Here is a 21804-nt window from a genome sequence, read left to right as displayed (position 1 = left end):
AATTTGTAATAATTTTTGACAATTATAATATTATATTAAATTTTTACTGTTTGAAAATAATATATATATAAAAATCACTAAAAGACACTAAATTTGAATTAGATTTCAATCAAAGAATTTCATATAATATAATTAATATTATAATATATAAATTCATGACATCACATTATTCCTATTGTCACTGCTAGATTAAATAAAATTAAATAAAAGAATCTTAATCTTAAATATCTTAAATAATCTTAAATAATAATCTTAAATAAAAGTATCTCACGTGATGCGATAGCTTTGCTTTGAAAATTTGGCCAATAAAAAGAGAATTAAATTATAGTGATAGAGGAATAACGTATTATCTACGTCTGACAAATCTATAATTCAATTTGAGTTAAATCCAGAATTGCCAGACTTACAAACTCTAGAAGATTCTTTTCACATTTTGATTTTGAAATAATAGAAGAAAAAGAGCTGATTGAGGAAAAAAGATGATGCGATTACATTGTCAAGATGTGTAAAATTGTATTGCCATGATATTGAAGTTTTCGTGATATACAATGTTATGGTATCATGAGAATGATAGTATAACATAAAAATATATATTTTAATGTTTCCAATCGTGTTGGAATTGTACAATATTGATATATGCCAATCGAATTTAAATTTAAACAATATATGTCGAAAAAATATATATCTATTGAATATTATAATTTATTCATTGTTTGTGATATAATTCAATATAATTTTTTATTAATAAAAAAATATTATATTCAATTATTTTCAACATATGTTATATTATGGATTTGTTTATATTCAGTACGTAGCCAATACTAGCATCGTAGTGATTAGGTTGTATATCCCATAATTGGTCAGTGTTTTTCATTAACAAAACTATACAAAAATTTTTACAAAAAAAAATGTTAAAAATATTTTAAGAATTTTCAGTTAACATTTTTAGAATATATACATATATGTATATATATGTATACTTGTAGATAATCTATATGCATACTAAAATTCATAAGTATTCATTGAAGCAAAGAAAAAAAAATGGTAAATACTGTTTCAAATATAACCAGCTATAAATAAAATTATATATTTATTTATGAATAAGTATTAAAAATAATGTACATATTTTGAATAGAAAATTATAAAAAACGACAAAAATGATGCAATCTAAATACAAAATATATACTGTTAAACCGAAATTTTGTATTTATTTTAAACTTTCATTTATCAAGAATATATAAATAATAAATTATAATTAATAAATTAATAATATTAAAAATATTAAGAATAATATCAATAACATTTTATAATATTTTACATTATCTTCAAATTTTGTATAAATTTATCAAAATTATTTTATTTTGTAATCAATAATTATAAATTAATTTTCTTTAAATTATGTATATCCTCTTAATTTCCTATTATTTTTTTAAACTAATAAAAAATAAATTATAAAAAAATAATTGTATGTTATCAATTGTATATTATTAGATTGTATATTATCAATTAAATTTAATCTTTATTTTAATTAACATTTAATAATTTAATTAAAATTAATAAAATTTAATAAAATTAAAATTAAAATTTAAATTTAATTTTTTTGAAATTATAATTTTCAAAATATAATTAAAACAAATTATGTTTAAAACATTATTTAAAATCATAAGAGTAAAATAAAAATTAACAGATTAAAATAAAAAATATATTATAAATAATATATAAAATATAATAATAAAATATAATAAAATATATATAAAATATATTTTAAATTTAATAATGTTTAAATTACATTTTGTAAATATTTATACATTACTTTGAAAATAAAAATTTTTATCATTATTTTGTTTACGTATATAATTATATTATATATAATAATATTACGTAGATAATTTTATTTCTGCGTTAAAGCAATTAGTCGAATCTATATATAATAATAATTAAATTAATAGCAATAATATTGATGATATTCAAACGATTTAATATCAAAGTAAGAGATATCGAAATTTTTAAATACTTGGTATCATTTTTCGGTACTGATATCTTTTAAAGTAAAACTGAATCAAAAATCATTTAAAATCTTATGAAAGTATCGATATTATTTGTTTTATACTTTACAAAGATAGATTAATTTTCATTTTTAAATATCAAGATCAGATATTGATCAATTTATTGCATATTCGAATAATAATAAAATAAATAGAGAAATCAAGATATAATATATCAATTAACAATAATATATATCTACTATTCATGATATCTCATAACTCTCTTTCTTTTGTTCAATGAAATATTTCTTTTGTTCAATGATATATAATAATTTTATTTATAAATGTGATTTCAATATTCTTGAATATATTAAATCAATCAAAATTAACCAATCAGATTTGCATTTTTCATAGAGGATTTCTTATTAATTGCATCTTAAAAATTTCGATCATTTCGAAAGTTTTGTTTTGGTTGCCTCAGAGATTTTTTAAATTTTAAAAAATTCAAAATTTTTATCATCTCACCCATATTAGCTATTTTTCTAGTGTTACATGATTCTGGTTTTTTATTGGTACTTTTCAAAGAATAAAATCAAAAATAAAAGAAAACAATAGATTATGCAAATGAAGTAGAATAATTTTCAAAAGATTTGAATCTTTCAAAGTTTTGAGACTTTTAAAATAATTAAAATTTTTAATTGAAACAATCAAGATTTTCAAGATTTTCAAGAATTTTAAAATTTTTTAGAATTTTCACTATTTTAAAAATTCGAAATATTCCAAATTTTATCAATTTATATCAATTTATATTAATAATTTATAATATAATTTGAATTTTCTATCTAAAAAGCAATTTGAATCTGATGCACAGTGCTGCTTACATCACATAATTAGATTAGATGAAAATTCAATATGGCATCATAACTTGCAAAATTTTCCAAAAATTTTTAATTTGAATAATTTGAATGATATATATGTGACTTTTGTGTAATTTTTGAATTTAATTATTAAATTATTCTAAATTTAATTTAAATTATTAAAATTCAATAAATTGTTATTTTCAAATTTATAAAAAAATTTATCAAAAAAAATTCAAAAATTTGAGTGCTTCAAGTTCAACTTTTATTTATATATATATATTATAAATTTTAAGAAATGCAATGATTTTATCAATTTATATTGTCTTAATTTTTTCAATATTATGTATATCATGGGAAGATGAATACATATCTATAATAACTGATAAAGAAAATTATAAAATATTTCGACCTATAAAAGCAGAAATAAATAAATATTTTCCAACATGGAATAGTTTAGATAGTCGTCCTCTTCCAAATTGGTATAATGATGCGAAATTTGGTATTTTTATTCATTGGGGTATTTTCAGTGTTCCTAGTTTTGGCTCTGAATGGTTTTGGAATAATTGGAAAGGTAATTTATATTTTTTTATTATTAATTATAATATTTTCTGCTTAATTTAAAATTCTGTATTTTTCAAAATAATATAAATTTATATAATTAAATTTAAATTTTATATATAGAAGAACATATTGATACAAAATACCATGACTTTATGAAACAAAGGTATCCACCTAATTTTACGTATCAGGATTTTGCTCATGACTTTACTGCTGAATTTTTTAATGCATCACAATGGAGTGAACTATTTCAAGCTTCAGGTGCAAAATATATTGTATTGACAAGTAAACATCATGAAGGATATACTTTATGGCCTTCAAAATATTCATTTAGTTGGAATTCTGTAGATGTAGGACCACAAAAAGATCTTATAGGTATTAAACTAAAATTTTTATTAATAGTAACAATCCAATTTTTTAATTAATAATTTTTAATATTATTAGGTGAATTAGCTACAGCAATAAGAAATTTAACTAATTTGAAATTTGGTCTTTATTATTCTTTATACGAATGGTATAATCCTCTTTATTTACTTGATAAAAATAACAATTTTACAACTCAAATCTTTGTTGAACAAAAAATAATCCCTGAGTTACATGAGTTAGTAGAAAAATATAAACCGGAAATTATATGGTCTGATGGTGATTGGGAGGCATCAGATGATTATTGGAAATCAAAAGAATTTTTAGCTTGGCTATATAATGAAAGTTCTGTGAAAAATACAGTGGTAGTAAATGATAGATGGGGTCAAAATATATCATGTCATCATGGTGATTTTTATACATGTTCTGATCGTTATAATCCTGGTAAATTGAATCTAATATAAACAATATTTTTTTCCAATTTATATTTTTTATTTATTTGAAATTTAAATTTCTTAGGAATACTTCTACCACATAAATGGGAGAATTGTATGACAATTGATAGAAAGTCTTGGGGATTTCGTAGGAATGCTATTCTATCAGAATATTTTACTTTAGCAGAATTAATAAAAGAATTAGTAATTACTGTAAGCTGTGGAGGAAATTTACTAATGAATATAGGACCAACAAAGGATGGTATTATTACTCCAATATTTGAAGAAAGATTGCGCAAAATGGGTATGCTTATAAATAAAAAAATACATGCTTATAAATATAAATTTATTTAAATATATAATAATTTATTTAATAGGTGATTGGTTAAAAATAAATGGAGAAGCTATTTATAATACTAAACCTTGGACAACACAGAATGATACTTTAACTTATAATGTTTGGTATACACAAAATAAAAATACAAAACAAATTTATGCAATAATTCTTACATGGCCAAATAAAGATGTATTATATTTAGGATCATTTCGAGCAACTACCAATACACAAATTTCTGTACTTGGATCTAATTTATTAATAGAGGTATACATAGCAAGAAAATAATGAAACTAATAAAAATGTGAATAAAAATGTAAATTATAAATTTTTTATTTATTTCTTCGAAAATGATCTCCAAAAAAATATTCGACAAATATCGATTTATATTAATTGTTTAAAAGAGTTTTAAATTTAAGAAAGTGTGAAAATTATTCTGTTTGTATTTAATTATCTTATTATTTTTTTTTAAATATAAAATAAAAATTTATATATTTAATTGTTCTTTTTATAAGTTATTTTTTTTTACTAGCCTCATTATTTTCTAGCATTACATATATATAATTTTTTAAAGTTTTAATAAAAACTTTACAATATATAAATAATAATATAAATATAATTATATAAATTTAATACTATATCTTTAATTTCAGTGGAAACAAACTATTGAAAAATTGAAAATATTCTTACCAGCAGAACTTAATAGAGGACAACCAGCTTGGACATTAAAAATAAAATAGAAATAACATTAATAATTCTTCATAAATGAGATTCACTTGTAAAAAGATCAAATTATATTTGCAGTTATGATATATTTAAACATTATTTAAATTCTATTTTTAATTTAAAATGTTTGAAGTTGTTGAATTTTTGCTAAATTTTTAAAAAATTTTTTTTACCTATTAAAAAACAGATGACAATGCAAAGATAATTATAAAAAAGATAAATAATTCCCATTTTTAAAATAAGGATAACATTTTTACAAAATAAAGACTTAATTAATCTTTTTTAATTAAATAATGTTTAATTTTTTTATGCAAAGAAAAAAATACATTTAAATCAAAAATATAAAATGTTATTTTTTTATTTTTTATTTATTACATATTTTTCTTTCAAAATTTTATTTATGGATGTTTGTATCATAGTTATATAGATGTTTGTATAGATATCAGTAAAAATACAAAATATCTTTGGAAAGTACTTTAGACATCAAAATAATGACAAAAAAATTATCAATTCAAATTTAATATATATACACATATATATTGACAATGCTTGATTAACGAGTTATAAATAATTTTAAGTTTAGAGTGAAGGCAGGAAGTAAAAAAAGTAAAGAAAGAGCACTGAACTGAACTTATTTAATACTTTAATATATATTTTTACATAATATTATTATACCATAATAAGCAGAATAAAAAAAAATAAATACAAAGGCAAATTCATATATTTTTAATAATCTATTTCACAATAGCATAATATAACATACAATGTATATTATGTAATTATTTATTTAACAAAAAGTTACTTCAAATAAGTTGCAACAAATTTTAAAATATTGACATTATAATATAATAACATTAAATTCATAGATAAATCATATAAACATTTTATTTAAATCCATAAATAAATTGTTATGTGATATTCAACTTGTCTACTTATTAAAATCCATAAAAACAAATCAAAACACACTCCCATCCAAATTTTAAATTGGAAAGATTAAATATATTTTTCTACTCAAACTTGGTTCTTTTAATTATTTTCATAAAATAAAAATAAAAGCTGATTCATTCTTACATTCAATAATTTATGAAATTCAAATTAGTACTGAGATTTTATATATATATAAAAATAAAGCAAGTTTCTGTATAGAAAAATATATTCAACTTTTCTAATTCAAAATCTTATGGGAATGTTTTATTTCTATAAATTTTGACAAGTAGACAAGTCGAGTATAATATGATGATTCATTTTAATTTGAAATGTGTAATTTGAATTGTGTAATATTGCTTATAATACAAAAAAAATAAGTTCTTGAATGCATCAATATAAATTTATATCTTGATTATTTTTTCAATAATAATAATAAATATTCAATAATTCAATAATAATAATAATAAAAATACATGTATGTGCATGTACAATGTTAATGTTGAAGTTGTGCTATTTCATATAAATAAGCTCCAAGCATCTTAGTCTAAATCAAAAATAAAATATTTTTATATTTAAATAAAATCATAATAAAATATATTATTTTAAATATAAATACTTACACCTTCAATATAATTACAAATATTTATTTTTTCATTTTGAGAATGTGCTCCATCATCGCTAGCACCAACTGGTAAAAGTATTATGTTTTTGCCTGTTGTTTCTTGGAATGTCAAAGTAACTGGAATAGAACCTCCTTCACGTGATAAATCAGGTTCTACATTATAAACATGTTTAATAGCTTTTCGACCAGCCAAATAATTTGGATGATCAGGATTTTCAGACCATGTTTTTCCTCCATGATACATATTAACATTAAATGTATTTGGACTACCTCTAGCAGCCCATTTTTTATTCAAATATGCTATTACTTTCTTTGCAGTATCTTCAGGTGTCATACTTGGTACTATTCTAATTGAAAACTTTCCAGTAACTTTCCTTGGAATAACAGTTTTTGCACCTGGTTCACTAAATGCACCCTCTATTCCATGAAGAGATAAACTTGGTTCTCTCCATCGATGCATCAAAATTTGAATCTAACAATATAATTTAATTTATTAATAATACAAATATATAAAATACATAATTAAAATTTAACAATAATTAATTTCATACTTTATCTTCATTATGAACTAATTTATTAATTCCAATAGAATCTCTGAATGCAGCAACATCAAATTCTATTGTTTTATAAGATTCTAATTCTTTTTCTAGAATTTTGTCAACTTTATCATAAATGCCATCTATTAAAATTTTTCCATTTACATCAACCAATGTGTTTAACAAATATATCAAATCTGGCATTGCTTCATGCAAAATTCCACCATATGTACCACTATGCATATCTTTATCAGCACAAATTACTTCTACATGAAAATAACAAATTCCTCTTAAACCATAAGTAATACAAGGTTTCTTAGTAGTCAACCAATAATTATCAGATATGCATATATAATCAATATTTTGTAAAAATGTATTTTTTCGTGCCCAAAGAAGTTCATCTAAACCTTCACTACCACTTTCTTCCATACCTTCAAAGACAAACTTCAATCGAAAAATATTTTAAATAATAATATAAAGAAAATTGAGAGAAAAATATTATCAAAATTATAATTGAAAATACCTTAAGATTAACAGGAATATCTATTCCAATAGCTTTATAAGCTTGTAATACATGAATCCAACAAAGTACAGGACCTTTATCATCTGTACTTCCACGTCCAAATAATTTACCATTTTTTTCAGTAAGAATAAATGGTTCAGTATCCCAACCATCTTCTTTTAATGCAGGTTGAACATCCAAATGTCCATATATGAGAACTGTTTTTTTTTTAGGATCAGATCCATAAGTTCCTAATAAAACAGGTGGTAAAGGAATTTGATTTCCATCTGGAAGAACTTGTTTTCCTATATCTACTAATTCTGTATTGATTCCAAGATTTTTTAATTTGATTTCTGTCCATTTCATCATCTTGATTACTTCATTTCTATGGTTTGGCCATGCCGAGACAGATTTTATAGCTACTACTTCCCGCAAATTATTTATATATTCTGTTTTATGGTCATCAATATAACTAAAAATGTATTAAAAAATATTACAAAACTACAAGAAATTATATTTAAAAAGTAAATTAATATTATTTATATACTTAAATAGTTGTTTCAACGTTGGTGGAAGTTCTGAAGCCATTTTCTTTATTTTTTATTAAATATTTATTAAAATATTATAGCTCTAAACTCGAAAAAAATAAATTGAAAATATTTCCTGTAAATATATATATATATGATGAAATAGAAATCTTATCTTATCTTGTATTACAAGTGACTCATTCATAATATATAATATATGACTTACTTTTAACATGATATTTTACTATGCATTATATAAATTTTAAAAAGTATTTAGAAACGTTTCATTATTTATTTTTAAAAAATAAATTAAAATTTTTAAGTTTCAGTTTTTTAAAATCTTAAGTATTTTGATAATTATACATAATATGTACATATATACATAATTATAGATAATTAACTATACAACAAATAATAAGCGTGTAATAAAAGAAAATAACTTTAATTATATTTTTTTAATATTGAAAAATATATTTCAATATATTTCAATTTAATATTATTTAATTTAATGTTTAATATATATTTTATCAAATAAATATTTAAAATAAAATTACATAGAAACGTAATTTAAATTTAACCAGTTAAATTTTTGCGTTTAATTGCTATAGTGATTGTAACAAAAAACATCCAATTACAAATGATATTTATATACATATAAATTAATATATATAACATTTATCATTTTTATTACCTTTAAACGTAAACAGTAATTAATAGAAGAGAATTAAATATTAAATAGTTGTTAATTTAAGTTGATATAAACGTTGAAACGCCAATGATAGATGGCGGAATTTAGGTCAACTTACATATATATATATATATATATATATATAAGTATTTCTCGTATAATATGGAAAGTTACAAATAATAAAGCATAAAAGTGGCTTCTTTATTATAATTTTACAAAATGTCTCGTCATCGCGACATACGATGCATGAATTATTCAGAAGGTTCGAAATAAATAAAATACTAATTACATTTTATTTTTAGCTCTTAGAATTTTTTGTCAATTTTTAATGACATATTTTTTATAGAATATGAAGGTTATGATGATGTTTATGGACATTCAGTAGAGGATGATTATTGTGTATCGCCTAGTGGTATTTTTACTTAATACATAATTAATGTATTAAATTATATATATTTAGTATAAAATTAATATTAGTATATTGGTTATTTCAATTACAGCTGAACAATTTTTATTTGATCGAAGTAAACAACAAAATATTGCATCTTTCATTACGGAACCAGATATAGTAGAAGATAATGAAGATAATGAGGAACTTCCAATATCTTTAAATGAAGAAAATGTAGTACTTACAGAAATTGAATGGGCTAAGCTTATGTCATGCATGGAATCTATCAAAAGTGTTATAGGAGATATAATTTCTGAATCTGAAATTAAAAAGAAAATTATTCAATCAAAATTTGATACTGAATTAGCAATTGATTTAATTTTAAAAGAATCTTCAAAAATTACTGGTAAGTGTATTTATTATATGTAACATTATATATATAAATATCTTTATTATTTTACAAATTAAAATAAATTATTTTAGATTCATCTATAATTAATAAAAATAATTTGGAACTTCATTCAGGTATATTATTTTTTATTAATGTTATAATTATTGTAATATTACAATTATGAAATATTTTTTAATCAGTGATTATTTCTTAATTTAATTTTAATATTTAATTTTTTTGTTTCATGTTGTCTTTAAATCCATTGGTAAGGTAAGATGCTGCATCAATTAAATCTCATTCTAATTCATTCATTATACCTAAATTATCATTTAATAAACAAGAGAATATTGAAGGTACTAATGAGAATGTATGTCTCATAAATAATTTAGAAAGTTTCAAAAATTTAGCTATTAGTAATTCTCTTGTAAGATTTTCTTCTTTGTCTGAATTTACAAATAATTCTATTGATTCTACATTATCGAATTCTACAATGGATTCTTTAAAAAATAATTCAGATACAATATCATTTAAGTCTTTAGCTGATTTAACAGCACATCATTTACAAAAATCTAGCAATTTAATTGATAGTACAAATTCTAATGAAAAAACATTTTCATCTAAGACAAATTTTGTAATACCAAAATTATCAATTCAGAATAAAAATTGTAATGATTCACAATTAGATGTATGTGCTATTCAAAAACATATAGATTATTCTATGGATTCATTAGAAAAAAGTTTATCTAGTGTATTTGCTTCTTCAAAAAATTATACTGACACTAATATAAAAAATGATTCACAAAATATAGAATTAAAAAAAGATACAATATTAAATGAAAATGGTACTCGGACATCATCTCCAGATTCTTGGATGATTGATTTAAATTCTGCTTTAAAAGAAGCCACATCTTTGGTTTCAAGTAATCAGAATTATGCAAAATCAAAAATTTTAAAAGATGATTATAATATTATTTTTAATACAAATTTAAAAACTTTTAATCAAAATGATGAAATTCCATGTGATATGCTCCCTACAACATTAAATTTAAGTTGTCTTAGATATGTTAAACTTCCATATACAAAAAAGAATGTATCTTTATTTGGTAGAACTTTATGCAGAACATGGAAATTGAAAAAACCAATTCTTAAATCTCAGGATCATCATGAAAAATTAAAAAGATTTGATTTTTCAGTTCCATATACTCGTACTTAAATGTGTAATAATGTAGAGATTAAATTAAGTACAAAGTAAAAAGTTTTGGAGTACAAAATATTATTATGATAAATATTACTTTTATGAACATATACATATATGTTACACATATATAATACTAAATTATAAATTTTATATAAATTTATGAATACATAAAAAAGTTACAATTAATATATATATATATTATATATATATATGTATTGTGTGTGTGTGTATGTGTGTGTGTGTGTATAAAGTGTTTCTTTTAAATAAGAATTGTATAATATCTTATATTGGATTGAAGTTATGAAAAAAATGTTTTAACAAAAGTTTAAAGCGCATGTATTATACATGTACTTTTTTGTATATATTATACATTACTTTTTTATAAGTCTAATAATAGAGATTTCAAAATCAACTTTATTTTTTTTAATTAAATAAAAACTATGTAATTTTGAATATATTAATCGATTTATCTAGATGCTATGTATAAAAAATTAACCTATTTACACATATTAAAAAACTATTGATTTAAAAGATATTTTAACTTGAACTTTATAAAAATTATCATAAAAGATAAGAAATGCATAAATAGTAGAATATCACATTTTACTTGTTTTTTATGATAAGTTTTCTGAACTTTAATTCCTAAATTAATAGATTTCAACATAAACAGTTCATACTTTTTTTTACATGCCAAAAATAAATTGATTACTGCATTTAAAATTATATAATTTCATTTAAAAAAATCTTGATCTTAAAATTTTGTCTACTACTTAATTTACAAAAAATAATCTGTACTATAAAATGCTTTTTTTAAAGCAAATTTTTATTAAAATATTTTTTTGATAATTCAATATAAGATATTTCATTATTTTCACTTAAAGAAAACGTTTTGTACATAAAAATACACATACATATACGCGCGCGCACACGCACACACGAAAGATCATATAATATAATTTATTAATATAAAAAATAATTTTACTTATGTTAATTATATTTACTGTAAAGTATTATTTTCATGTAAATATTTTCGAAATTTTAAAGCAAAATTTGTGAATTTTTAAACCGCAAGAAAAAGAAAATGTATTTTTAATACTAGAACTAATAATATATGTTTATATTAAAATCTTTACATATTTTTTTTTATATTTAACATTAAAATAACAATTTAGTTACTACTATAATAGTAGTTTACAATAAATTTTATGATAGGTAAAAAATCATCCAAATCTACATTTCAAGTTACAACATCTTCTAATGTGAAAATCATTCCTGCTGGAAAACGACCTATTGTAAAGGGCTTTAATGTAGGCGGAATTGAGAATACAGATGTAATGAATATTGAGAGTCCTCGCTCTCAAAGTCCATATTCTGATTATAATAGCCCAGAAATAAAAAAGAAGGAAAATTTATTGAAGGAAAAAAAGACTATTTCTTTGAACTTAAATAGTCCACGATGTCAATCTCCAATATCAGGACTTCAAATACCTGATTTGGATTCTAAATTAAAACTTAATGAAGAGAAAATTGATATTATAAAGATTTATAAAGATAAAAGAGGAAATAGCAAAGAACAATTACATTTAATTGTAGTTGGTCATGTAGATGCTGGTAAAAGTACTTTATTAGGACGGCTTTTATGTGATTTAGGACAAGTTCCATCAAGGTTAATACATAAATATCAACAAGAAAGTAAAAAAATAGGAAAACAATCTTTTGCTTATGCATGGGTTCTTGATGAAACAGGAGAAGAACGGTGATTAAAATTTTAAAAAATAATTTAACAAAATTAATATACATATTTCTATTATTAATTAATTTTTATATGTTCTTTTAATAGAGAACGTGGAATAACAATGGATATTGGTCATTCTAAATTTGAAACAAAAACAAAATCTATTACTTTATTAGATGCACCTGGTCATAAAGATTTCATACCTAATATGATTACTGGTGCTACTCAAGCAGATGTTGCTTTATTAGTAGTAGATGCTACTAGAGGAGAATTTGAAACTGGTTTTGATAGTGGTGGTCAAACTAGAGAACATGCATTATTATTACGTTCATTGGGTATTTGAATTTATGTGAAATATTTATATAGTATATAAAATACTCATATAAAGCATTTTTTATATGTCATGGCTTAGTAATAAAAATAATTAATTTTTTAGGTATATCTCAATTAGCAGTAATAGTAAATAAGTTAGATACAGTAGATTGGTCAAAAGAGAGATTTGATGAAATAGTGAGCAAAATAAGCATATTCTTGAAACAAGCTGGATTTAAAGATAATGTCATTTTTGTTCCTTGTAGTGGTCTGTCTGGTGAAAATATATTAACAAAACCTAAAGAATCTTTGTCTAATTGGTAAAACTATTAGTTAAAATATTTAATATATATATATATATATAAAAATCAATATACTATTAATTATTATTATTTAATAAACAGGTATAAAGGACCTACATTAGTGGATGTTATTGATAATTTTAAATGTCCTGAACGTCATATGAACAAACCATTTCGTTTTTCAATTAATGATATATTTAAAGGTACGGGATCTGGATTCTGTGTTTCTGGTCATGTACAAACAGGAATGATATCTTTGGGTGATAAAATTTTAATATTACCAAGAAATGAAACTGCAGTGATTAAAAGTATAAAGTATTAATCTTATATTCTTCTCATGTCAGAGATATGAATGTGCAATTCAATAATTTATAGAAATTTATATCTTAAATGTAAAATATAATAATTTAATTATCTTATAATATTTATTATAAGATCAATATTTTTCAGATATTTATTTTAAAATTCAGTTTCAAATTCAATATAAAATATTATAATATTGTTTTATTATTGTCAAATTCAGAATAAAAAACATTCATTATTCATTTGCACATTTTTACTTATTGGTATGAAGAAGATGATATTGCTTTTCTTACATATTTAGATATTTGTAACATAAATTATAAAATGAAATTTTAGGTTTACAGATAGATGAAATATCTATAACAAATGCATTTGCTGGAGATCAAGTTTCCTTAACATTATCTGGAATTGATCAACAAAATATAGGAATTGGAGATATTATTTGTAATCCTCAAAATCCAATTCCTGTGACGTCATGTTTCCAAGCGCATATTGTTGTATTCACTGTAAAAATACCAATTATAAAAGGTCTTCCTATAATAATTCATCAACAATCTTTAGTTCAACCTGGTGTTATTACTAAATTAATAGCACAACTTCATAGAACCACTAGTGAAGTGATAAAAAAGAAACCACGTTGCTTGCCAAAAAATTCAAGTGCTATTATTGAAATTACAATGCAAAATCCAATTTGTATGGAATTATATAAAGATATTAAACAATTGGGTAGAGTTATGTTACGTGTAGAAGGAACAACTATTGCAGCTGGTTTAGTTACAAAAATTAAATAATAATAAATTTATTATATATTTGTAATTCTCATTTTAGAAATACATTATTATTTTTATGTTTTTTTTTCATTATATTCAACTATGTATTTACAGTAAGTATATATAATATATAATATATCATATATAATATAATATATTGTTGTAACTTATTAACTTACATTTGTATATATATATTTATTAGAAATGGAAAATTTACTTCATTTTTTTAATCTATATATATATATGTATATGTTAATATATTTATAATGATTTATAACATTTTTAAGAATAATCCATATCTTTAATAAAATTGTTCAAAAATTTTGTGTTTAATAGTTCCTTAGAAAAATTTCATAATTTTATTTTTCGATATGTTAGATTATAGTAATTTAAAACTTTGAAATAATTTATAATTGATTTATTTCAAATCTTAATTTTTTTTATCTAGTACAACTTCTACATCCTCCAAATGGAATATCAATAATATTTCCTGTATTAGGTCTTCCCAATCTACGAGTTGGTGGACGTGGTGGTCTGTGAACAAATATTAATTTATTTGATATTAATTTTATAATAAAAATATCGTGATGTGTAATTATTTTAAATCTTACCCAGATCCAGGTCTATAATCTCTTGTATATTCACTTCCATATTTATTCATATTAGGATTAATCAATGTTTTAAAACTATATAAAAATAATTCATTTATTTATGTTTTTTTATTTAATAAATTAATATAATAAAATGATTACTTACAACATAATGATCATAAAGATTATGCCTGTGAAAAATCTGAATACTTTTAAATATAATGGAGTATTACATAAAACGCTTCCATCTAAAAATTTATTAATAATAAGATTTTATTTACAGATTTAGTTATATATATATATAGAGCTTATATTAAATTTTCATTACATGATGTTAAAAATTGTACTAAGGTTATCTTTATTACCATTTAACACATAAACCATATTTTATGATTATTTCATAAAGAATGTTGTTTAATTTATTTTAGTAATTAATTTAATTAAAATATTGATTATTGATAAATGTTTATATGAATGTATTTAAAATTAAAAATTTCGTAGTAATTTGATAGTTTTAATACCACGTCATATATAATATGTGAAACATTAATGCGTAAATAATAAAATAGCGTTAACTTCAGAAGTATTATATTGTACAAAGACAAAATATAGAATAAATATAGATATTGTATATAGATATAGATTTGTAGAATGCTTTTAAAAGATTAAAATTTAGGCCAACAAATATAAAAGTTTTGCAAAAATATTACTTATTTATTAAGTAATAAGTAATTGAAATTTAAATTAAATGAAATGAGGAGATACAAAGAGACAACTATGTAACAAAGATAAAACTATTTCATTTTATATGCTTTTTGTTTAACGTAAATTTCAATTGATTATAAGTTAATAAATAAGCATTAATTCTATATTACATTTTTATATATCAACTTTTATATTTATTTTGATCTTTAAACTCGATTCTCATGTTGCAAAAATATATTAATATTTTATAAACTTGATTGTAATATTAGACTTTATTAATAATAATATAAGTATTATTTTTAAATATCACATAAAATATAAAATACGTAAAATATACATATTTATACCAGTTATAGTTAAATATACATATAATACCAATTCATTTTAATTTTTTTTTTAAACTTATTAAATATTTGTTCATATTTTTAAGCGAGATTTAATTTCTAAATAAAAATAAAAGATATATTATAAAATATCATTTTAATCCATTAAAAAATAATTTTGATATATAATTATTATTTTGATATATAATAATTATTAATATAAAATTATTTAAAATTTGAAGTCTTTTTTAACAGATCTTTTAATAATCAATATTATAAAAAAAATATTTTATGTTTATGCTGCAATACTTTTTAATATTTGATCACGTTCAATAATTTTTACCCATAATCCTCCTTGTGCTCTAATTGTCATCCTAAACTTTGGCCGTATTTCCTTTTTTCCAGGAATCGATTGTAATCGGCATCTTCTAAGAATTGCACTAATTATCGATTTCATTTCAAGCATTGCAAATTTGTAACCTGTAATACAATTTTTATAAATAAATTAATATTATTATTATTAATAAATTAAAAAATATAATAAATTTATTATAACGACAAAAAAATTATTAAAAAAATATTTATACCAATACAATTTCTTGGTCCAGCACTGAAAGGTATATAAGCATAAGGATGTCTTTTCTCCGAATTTTCTGGACTGAAACGTTCGGGTTTGAATGCATCAGGATCTGGAAAATGATGTGGCAAATGATGTGTACTATAAGGTGATATTAATACACTACAACCCGCTGGTATTATATGTTTTCCTAAAATATCCATTATTGTTATTAATAAATATTGTTAATAATAATTTTATACTAATTTCACAGCAAAAAAAAAAAAAAGAAAAGAATGTATAATTTCACAGCAAAAAAGAAAAGAATAAAACATACCAATTTTTATATCTTCACCTAATATTCTACCTATTATTGGTACACTTGGATATAATCTAAGTGATTCTTTGATGCACATTTCTAAGCATTTCATTTCTTTTAAATCACTTATTGTAGGAAATCTTGTATCTCCATTAAAAATTTCATCAATTTCTTCTATACATTTATTTTGCCATTTAGGATGATTAGCTAAAAGAAAAATTGTCATCGCTATCGCGGTACCGACTGAATCTTGTCCTGCTAACATGAATGTGCAACATTCTTCAACAATGTCTTCGTCGGAAAAACAAGGATTCTTTTCATTTATTTCTACCATATATTCTAATAAGGATATATTTTTATTTTTCTTTATGTCGTTATTAGAGATATGATCTTTATTTTGTAAAAGATCACGCTTCTCTTTTACCAATTTAAAGCAAGTATCGAAGAGATCTTTTCGTTGTTTCTCTTCTTCTCTGCCATATTTTGTTAACCGATAAATCCATTCAATTAAAAGCCAAGGTCTTATCATTCGATATAAAAGCATAATTTGTCCTCTGAAAGAAAAAATTCATGCATCCTATATTATTTGCTTGTATACTTAATATAGAAAATTATGTATAAAAAGAATATAAAAATTAAATTAGAGAAAATTAATTCTCACTTTCGAAAAGGTAAGTCATCCATTTCATTGATCCGATTTATTCGGTTTATTCCCAAAACTGTTTCTGCAAACAATTAATAATTACTTTAAATACTGCAATTAAAATTTATATTTTTTTCCATATAAAATAATAAATTTATTATGCAAGTTTAATGATAAATATGTATTAATAATAATTAATACGTATTAATATTAATATGTATTAATGTCAATATGTATTAATGTTAATATGTATTAATAATAATTAATAAATTAAAACATGTATAGTTAGAATAAGATTATAATCCTTTATATTTTTTTCATATTTATACATAAATCATAATAATTAAATTTTAATAATACATATATTATTATTGATTATACTTAACGATTTTTCATTTATGAAATTAAATTACGATCAAATTTATTTAACAAGCAAATATATCATAAAGTAAAATTGAATATAAATTTATTAACTCTAGATATAAAGTAAGTAATAATAAATAACAATAATAAAATATAAATATATTATGTTATTATTTACTTAATACTAACTATTTAATTTTTAATATACATAGTTATATATTTTATATTATATTTTATATTAAATTTATATATATATTTTTTATATTAAAATTTGCGTAGTATATTTAATTTAATATATTGCTGTTATCATCATTATCATCATCATCATCATTATATATGTATTATATATAATTAATTATACATAATACATATATACGTAATTATACATATATATATATAGCCATTAAATATATTATAATATATATATAATTAATTTCGTTTAATATAATATATACGTATTAATATATATGTAATTCATAAATTAATATTAAATTAAACAAATTTATTAATAAACAATTTATAATTGTAAATTATTCGTCGTACTTTACTGATTTTAATAAATAAAATTACAAAAGATATGAATACTTGCACTAACAAATTATTGATTCTGTTACTCATTTGCAAAGTGCATTTGCATGAAATTAGGAAAGCATAGATGACTCCATGATGTATCATTATTTCTGAATGTATATTGTTATATATTTGAATATATATTTTTAAATATAATTTCTCGTAAATAAAAAAAATGTGAAAAAGTATAATAGTTAATATTAAAAAATTTATTATATTTTATATTATTTAATATTTATTTAATATATAGATTATTATAGATTATAGATTATTTTATATTATTTAAATATATATTAAATATTATTTTATATAAATTAATGTATATATATATATATATATATATATATATATATATATATATATATATATATATATATAAGATATTATAAAATATTATAAAATAATATTTTTATTTTGATACATAATAATGATTTATCGAAAAAAATAAAATTATGTCATAGATTGCATATAAATATGTAAGATTCATTATAAAAGATAATTATTCAATATTTAACTATTATTTAATTATTCAATATTTAAACGAAAAAAATTAAAAAGACAAGATTTTCTTAAAATTCACAAAAAGAAAAATATTTTATTTTTACATTTATTGATTTAGTAATTATTTTTATTATAGATTATAATAGATTATAAGGATATTTTTACTTACCACTCAAGATATTGTAAACGGAATCATTGATGAAAGTAGTAATATTAATTTCTTGATTGTTCTTTTCAAGAATTTTGTTCATTAAATGATCTGCATGTTTTGCAAAAGTGTTTGTAAATTTTTCGAGAACATGAAGATGAAAAGCGGGTTGTAATAATCTTCGATGAATTCGCCAACTTTTAATATCCCTTGTAATCAAGCCTTTTCCAAGAAAATTATCTAGCAATTTGTAAAAAAATACTTTCTGCGTATGCTTTGCATTATTGAGGATCAATTGGATATCTTCTGGTTCCAAAAACATTACATATGGAAATATTGTTAACCATATTCTGACAATACGTCCATACATTTGACTTTCATATGCTAATCTATAAAGAACTGAAAATTACACAATATTTTAAATATGATTACATTTATTGTTTATTTATTGTTTATTTATCTCTTCTAAATTTCTTATATATTAAAATATTAATTTCGAAAAATTTATTTTACTCTTTTCAGTATCAAATGCTTACAATTTTCTTTAAGAATACTGTTTGCATTTCCAATAATTGGCATAGTTTTCGGGCCATTTAATTGAGAAATGTATATGACACTTCTGATGTAAGTCCTCAGAATATATAGAATATAAATACTGGTCAAAATGACGAGATATACCCACGCCTCGCCCGGTGTATGCTCCCACTAATAAAAAATAAAAAGTGATGAATTGCATTATTAATTATTATATAGTTTATCTAATTTATATAAATTAAATTTGAAATTGAAATATATAATAAAATATATAAATTTTAAAATAATCTAGAGAAAATAATTTAGAAAAAATTTATTTAAAAATTTATTTAAATATTATATATATATTTAAATAAATTTTATATATATATAATTATGTTAAAATTATTATTCTCATTTTCATTAAAAAAAAATATTACAATTTTCGAAATATTGCAATTATCTTTTTCATATTGTATTTAATTATATTATTTGTTTAACTTGTGAATGAAAAATATATCTTGTTAGCAAATATCATTATCTTAATTGTTGTATATACAATGTACATATTTATATATGTTTTTTTTATTCGTAAACTAATTTTATTAAACCATCTGTTTGATTAGTGTTGATGAATATATAATATATGAATTTAACTTTGACTTGATTACGAATTATGAATTAATTATTATGAATTCATAATAATTTACTTTTTAAGTTATAAATTTTTAAATATAATTTCTGGTTTTTAATACATTTTGTTTTAATAAAAAATTTGCATATTATATTATTTTAAAATTGTTTAATGTAGAGATATATATATAGGATTTTATAAAAACTATTCGTTCTCTATTCAAGTTAGATTTATTAATTGATTCATTAGTATGTGCTATTGGTTAAGGATATATGCCAGTTGAATAATAATATATCAATATATCAATAAAATAACATAAAATAATAATAAAAAGAAAATTTAATTGCATTTATTCAATATTTTTAACATTTCTTATATCTAATTAATAATTTAATTTTACGTAAAATGTAAAAATATATTATATGATATTTATTCATTATATCTAATCAAAAAATATTTTTCATCACTTACTATTTGTTGAGCTGTAACAACCATATTTTTTCTTAAATTTATAATTGCTTATGTTAACGATGCACTAAAATATACTTTTGATAAAATATGTTTGGAACCGCAACATCGAACTCTGGGATATCCATAAAGATCCAGGCTATTTAAGTATCTACCCCCACCAGATTCGTATGGATCATTCAAGATTTGCTCAAAGTCCATAATGTATTTAGAATACGTCATACCTTGTATCGAAAGTCACGTAAATTTTTCATCCCTAACAAATATATTTCAATTCTATTTACATATGTATATAGCACTTGTTAAGAGTGTAAAGCTACCAATTATGAAGACGTCAATTCTTCGTATTTTTCAATTATCTTGTATTATTAAGAAAATGAAAATATTTTATGAAATGTGTAACATTTCAATAATATTGAAAAAATAAATGTGAATCCAAATCAAAATAATTCTTATTTTTCGATATTTTAAAATCTGTCAAAAATTACTATAACTATTATAACTATATTATTATAGTTATAATACTATTATAAATATTATAGTTATATACTATTATATATATTATAACTATTAGAAATTTATTTATATAATAAATATATATAGATATTATATATAGATATAATTATAATAAATAATTTGTATTAATATAAAAAATACATATTTTTATATTAATAAATTATAAATTATCTTTTATCTTTAACTCATTTAATTATAATTATTAATTTCATTAATATTCAAGTTTGATTTTGGAACAGATTTTGACTTACCTTTAGAAGCACCATAGAAATATCATAATTGTTTGTAACGCGAAATAAAAACTTCTCTGCACATGCGATTAAAGTAATCGATCAACTAAACCTCATTAATGGGTAGAAATAGTTTATATAGGTGTAATGGAACATGAAGTGCTTACAAAATTCATTAACAAGCAGTTCACAAACCAATCACGTATTGCTGATATGTATAGGCTTTATAAAATACTTTTTTCCCAGTCAACTTCTGGGAGGCAA

At 20.5% G+C, this 21804-nt stretch overlaps 4 protein-coding genes across 11 annotated transcripts; 2 read left to right on the top strand and 2 right to left on the bottom strand.

Moving 5' to 3' along the window:
* The first annotated feature begins 2841 nt into the window (after nucleotides 1-2841).
* LOC107994213 (alpha-L-fucosidase) lies at nucleotides 2842-6802 on the top strand. 2 transcript variants are annotated; one of them, XM_017051000.3, is made up of 7 exons: nucleotides 2883-3416; nucleotides 3527-3778; nucleotides 3848-4210; nucleotides 4286-4504; nucleotides 4578-4662; nucleotides 4740-4801; nucleotides 5188-5359. In XM_017051000.3, the coding sequence occupies exons 1-6, from the start codon at nucleotides 3146-3148 to the stop codon at nucleotides 4786-4788; spliced, it is 1239 nt and encodes a 412-aa protein (XP_016906489.1). In that variant the 5' UTR covers nucleotides 2883-3145; the 3' UTR covers nucleotides 4789-4801; nucleotides 5188-5359. The 2 variants fall into 2 exon arrangements, with proteins under 2 accessions (XP_016906488.1, XP_016906489.1); XM_017050999.3 differs by having other exon boundaries at nucleotides 2842-3416; nucleotides 4578-4801; nucleotides 5188-6802.
* LOC107994223 (cytosolic non-specific dipeptidase) lies at nucleotides 5882-9182 on the bottom strand. 2 transcript variants are annotated; one of them, XM_017051012.3, is made up of 6 exons: nucleotides 9066-9182; nucleotides 8395-8510; nucleotides 7869-8319; nucleotides 7361-7789; nucleotides 6808-7281; nucleotides 5882-6731 (listed from the first exon to the last, which is right to left on the bottom strand). In XM_017051012.3, exons 2-6 carry the CDS (start codon nucleotides 8433-8435, stop codon nucleotides 6681-6683), a joined length of 1446 nt encoding a protein of 481 aa, XP_016906501.1. In that variant the 5' UTR covers nucleotides 8436-8510; nucleotides 9066-9182; the 3' UTR covers nucleotides 5882-6680. The 2 variants fall into 2 exon arrangements, with proteins under 2 accessions (XP_016906501.1, XP_061933720.1); XM_062077736.1 differs by lacking the exon at nucleotides 9066-9182 and adding an exon at nucleotides 8601-8817.
* On the top strand, nucleotides 9183-14616 carry LOC107994222 (protein HBS1). Of its 2 annotated transcripts, XM_017051010.3 has the most exons (10): nucleotides 9183-9324; nucleotides 9409-9474; nucleotides 9563-9856; nucleotides 9934-9975; nucleotides 10117-10194; nucleotides 12252-12795; nucleotides 12880-13109; nucleotides 13211-13406; nucleotides 13491-13696; nucleotides 14028-14616. In XM_017051010.3, the coding sequence occupies exons 1-10, from the start codon at nucleotides 9282-9284 to the stop codon at nucleotides 14480-14482; spliced, it is 2154 nt and encodes a 717-aa protein (XP_016906499.2). In that variant the 5' UTR covers nucleotides 9183-9281; the 3' UTR covers nucleotides 14483-14616. The 2 variants fall into 2 exon arrangements, with proteins under 2 accessions (XP_016906499.2, XP_016906500.2); XM_017051011.3 differs by lacking the exon at nucleotides 10117-10194.
* LOC107994226 (probable cytochrome P450 4aa1) lies at nucleotides 14480-21794 on the bottom strand. Of its 5 annotated transcripts, none has more exons than XM_062077735.1 (10): nucleotides 21562-21794; nucleotides 19716-19884; nucleotides 19201-19578; nucleotides 17616-17679; nucleotides 16973-17508; nucleotides 16667-16846; nucleotides 15417-16559; nucleotides 15218-15299; nucleotides 15073-15147; nucleotides 14480-14995 (listed from the first exon to the last, which is right to left on the bottom strand). In XM_062077735.1, exons 1-7 carry the CDS (start codon nucleotides 21574-21576, stop codon nucleotides 16375-16377), a joined length of 1527 nt encoding a protein of 508 aa, XP_061933719.1. In that variant the 5' UTR covers nucleotides 21577-21794; the 3' UTR covers nucleotides 14480-14995; nucleotides 15073-15147; nucleotides 15218-15299; nucleotides 15417-16374. The 5 variants fall into 5 exon arrangements, with proteins under 5 accessions (XP_061933719.1, XP_061933718.1, XP_016906504.1 ...); XM_062077734.1 differs by lacking the exon at nucleotides 21562-21794 and adding an exon at nucleotides 20798-20958 and having other exon boundaries at nucleotides 15380-16559; XM_017051015.3 differs by lacking the exon at nucleotides 21562-21794 and adding an exon at nucleotides 20798-20958.
* Between the last annotated feature and the right edge of the window lie 10 nt (nucleotides 21795-21804).

Source organism: Apis cerana, linkage group LG7, assembly GCF_029169275.1.
Source record: "Apis cerana isolate GH-2021 linkage group LG7, AcerK_1.0, whole genome shotgun sequence".
Lineage (NCBI taxonomy): Eukaryota > Metazoa > Arthropoda > Insecta > Hymenoptera > Apidae > Apis > Apis cerana.
Note: the sequence above shows the minus strand (reverse complement) of the source record. Positions and strands in the feature narration are given on the sequence as shown.

Coding starts and splice junctions, on each gene's coding strand:
- LOC107994213 (XM_017050999.3), top strand. CDS start 3,146: ATGATTTTATCAATTTATATTGTCTTAATTTTTTCAATATTATGTATA. Junction 3,779..3,847: donor ACCACAAAAAGATCTTATAG/GTATTAAACTAA, acceptor TAATATTATTAG/GTGAATTAGCTACAGCAATA. Junction 4,211..4,285: donor TTCTGATCGTTATAATCCTG/GTAAATTGAATC, acceptor TAAATTTCTTAG/GAATACTTCTACCACATAAA.
- LOC107994223 (XM_017051012.3), bottom strand. CDS start 8,435: ATGGCTTCAGAACTTCCACCAACGTTGAAACAACTATTTAA. Junction 8,320..8,394: donor ACGTTGAAACAACTATTTAA/GTATATAAATAA, acceptor ATACATTTTTAG/TTATATTGATGACCATAAAA. Junction 7,282..7,360: donor TAGTTCATAATGAAGATAAA/GTATGAAATTAA, acceptor TTATATTGTTAG/ATTCAAATTTTGATGCATCG.
- LOC107994222 (XM_017051010.3), top strand. CDS start 9,282: ATGTCTCGTCATCGCGACATACGATGCATGAATTATTCAGAAG. Junction 9,857..9,933: donor AGAATCTTCAAAAATTACTG/GTAAGTGTATTT, acceptor AAATTATTTTAG/ATTCATCTATAATTAATAAA. Junction 13,697..14,027: donor TGAAACTGCAGTGATTAAAA/GTATAAAGTATT, acceptor ATGAAATTTTAG/GTTTACAGATAGATGAAATA.
- LOC107994226 (XM_062077734.1), bottom strand. CDS start 20,821: ATGGTTGTTACAGCTCAACAAATA. Junction 19,885..20,797: donor TTGTTACAGCTCAACAAATA/GTAAGTGATGAA, acceptor ATTTTTTATTAG/TGGGAGCATACACCGGGCGA. Junction 16,847..16,972: donor AGGTGAAGATATAAAAATTG/GTATGTTTTATT, acceptor TGGATATTTTAG/GAAAACATATAATACCAGCG.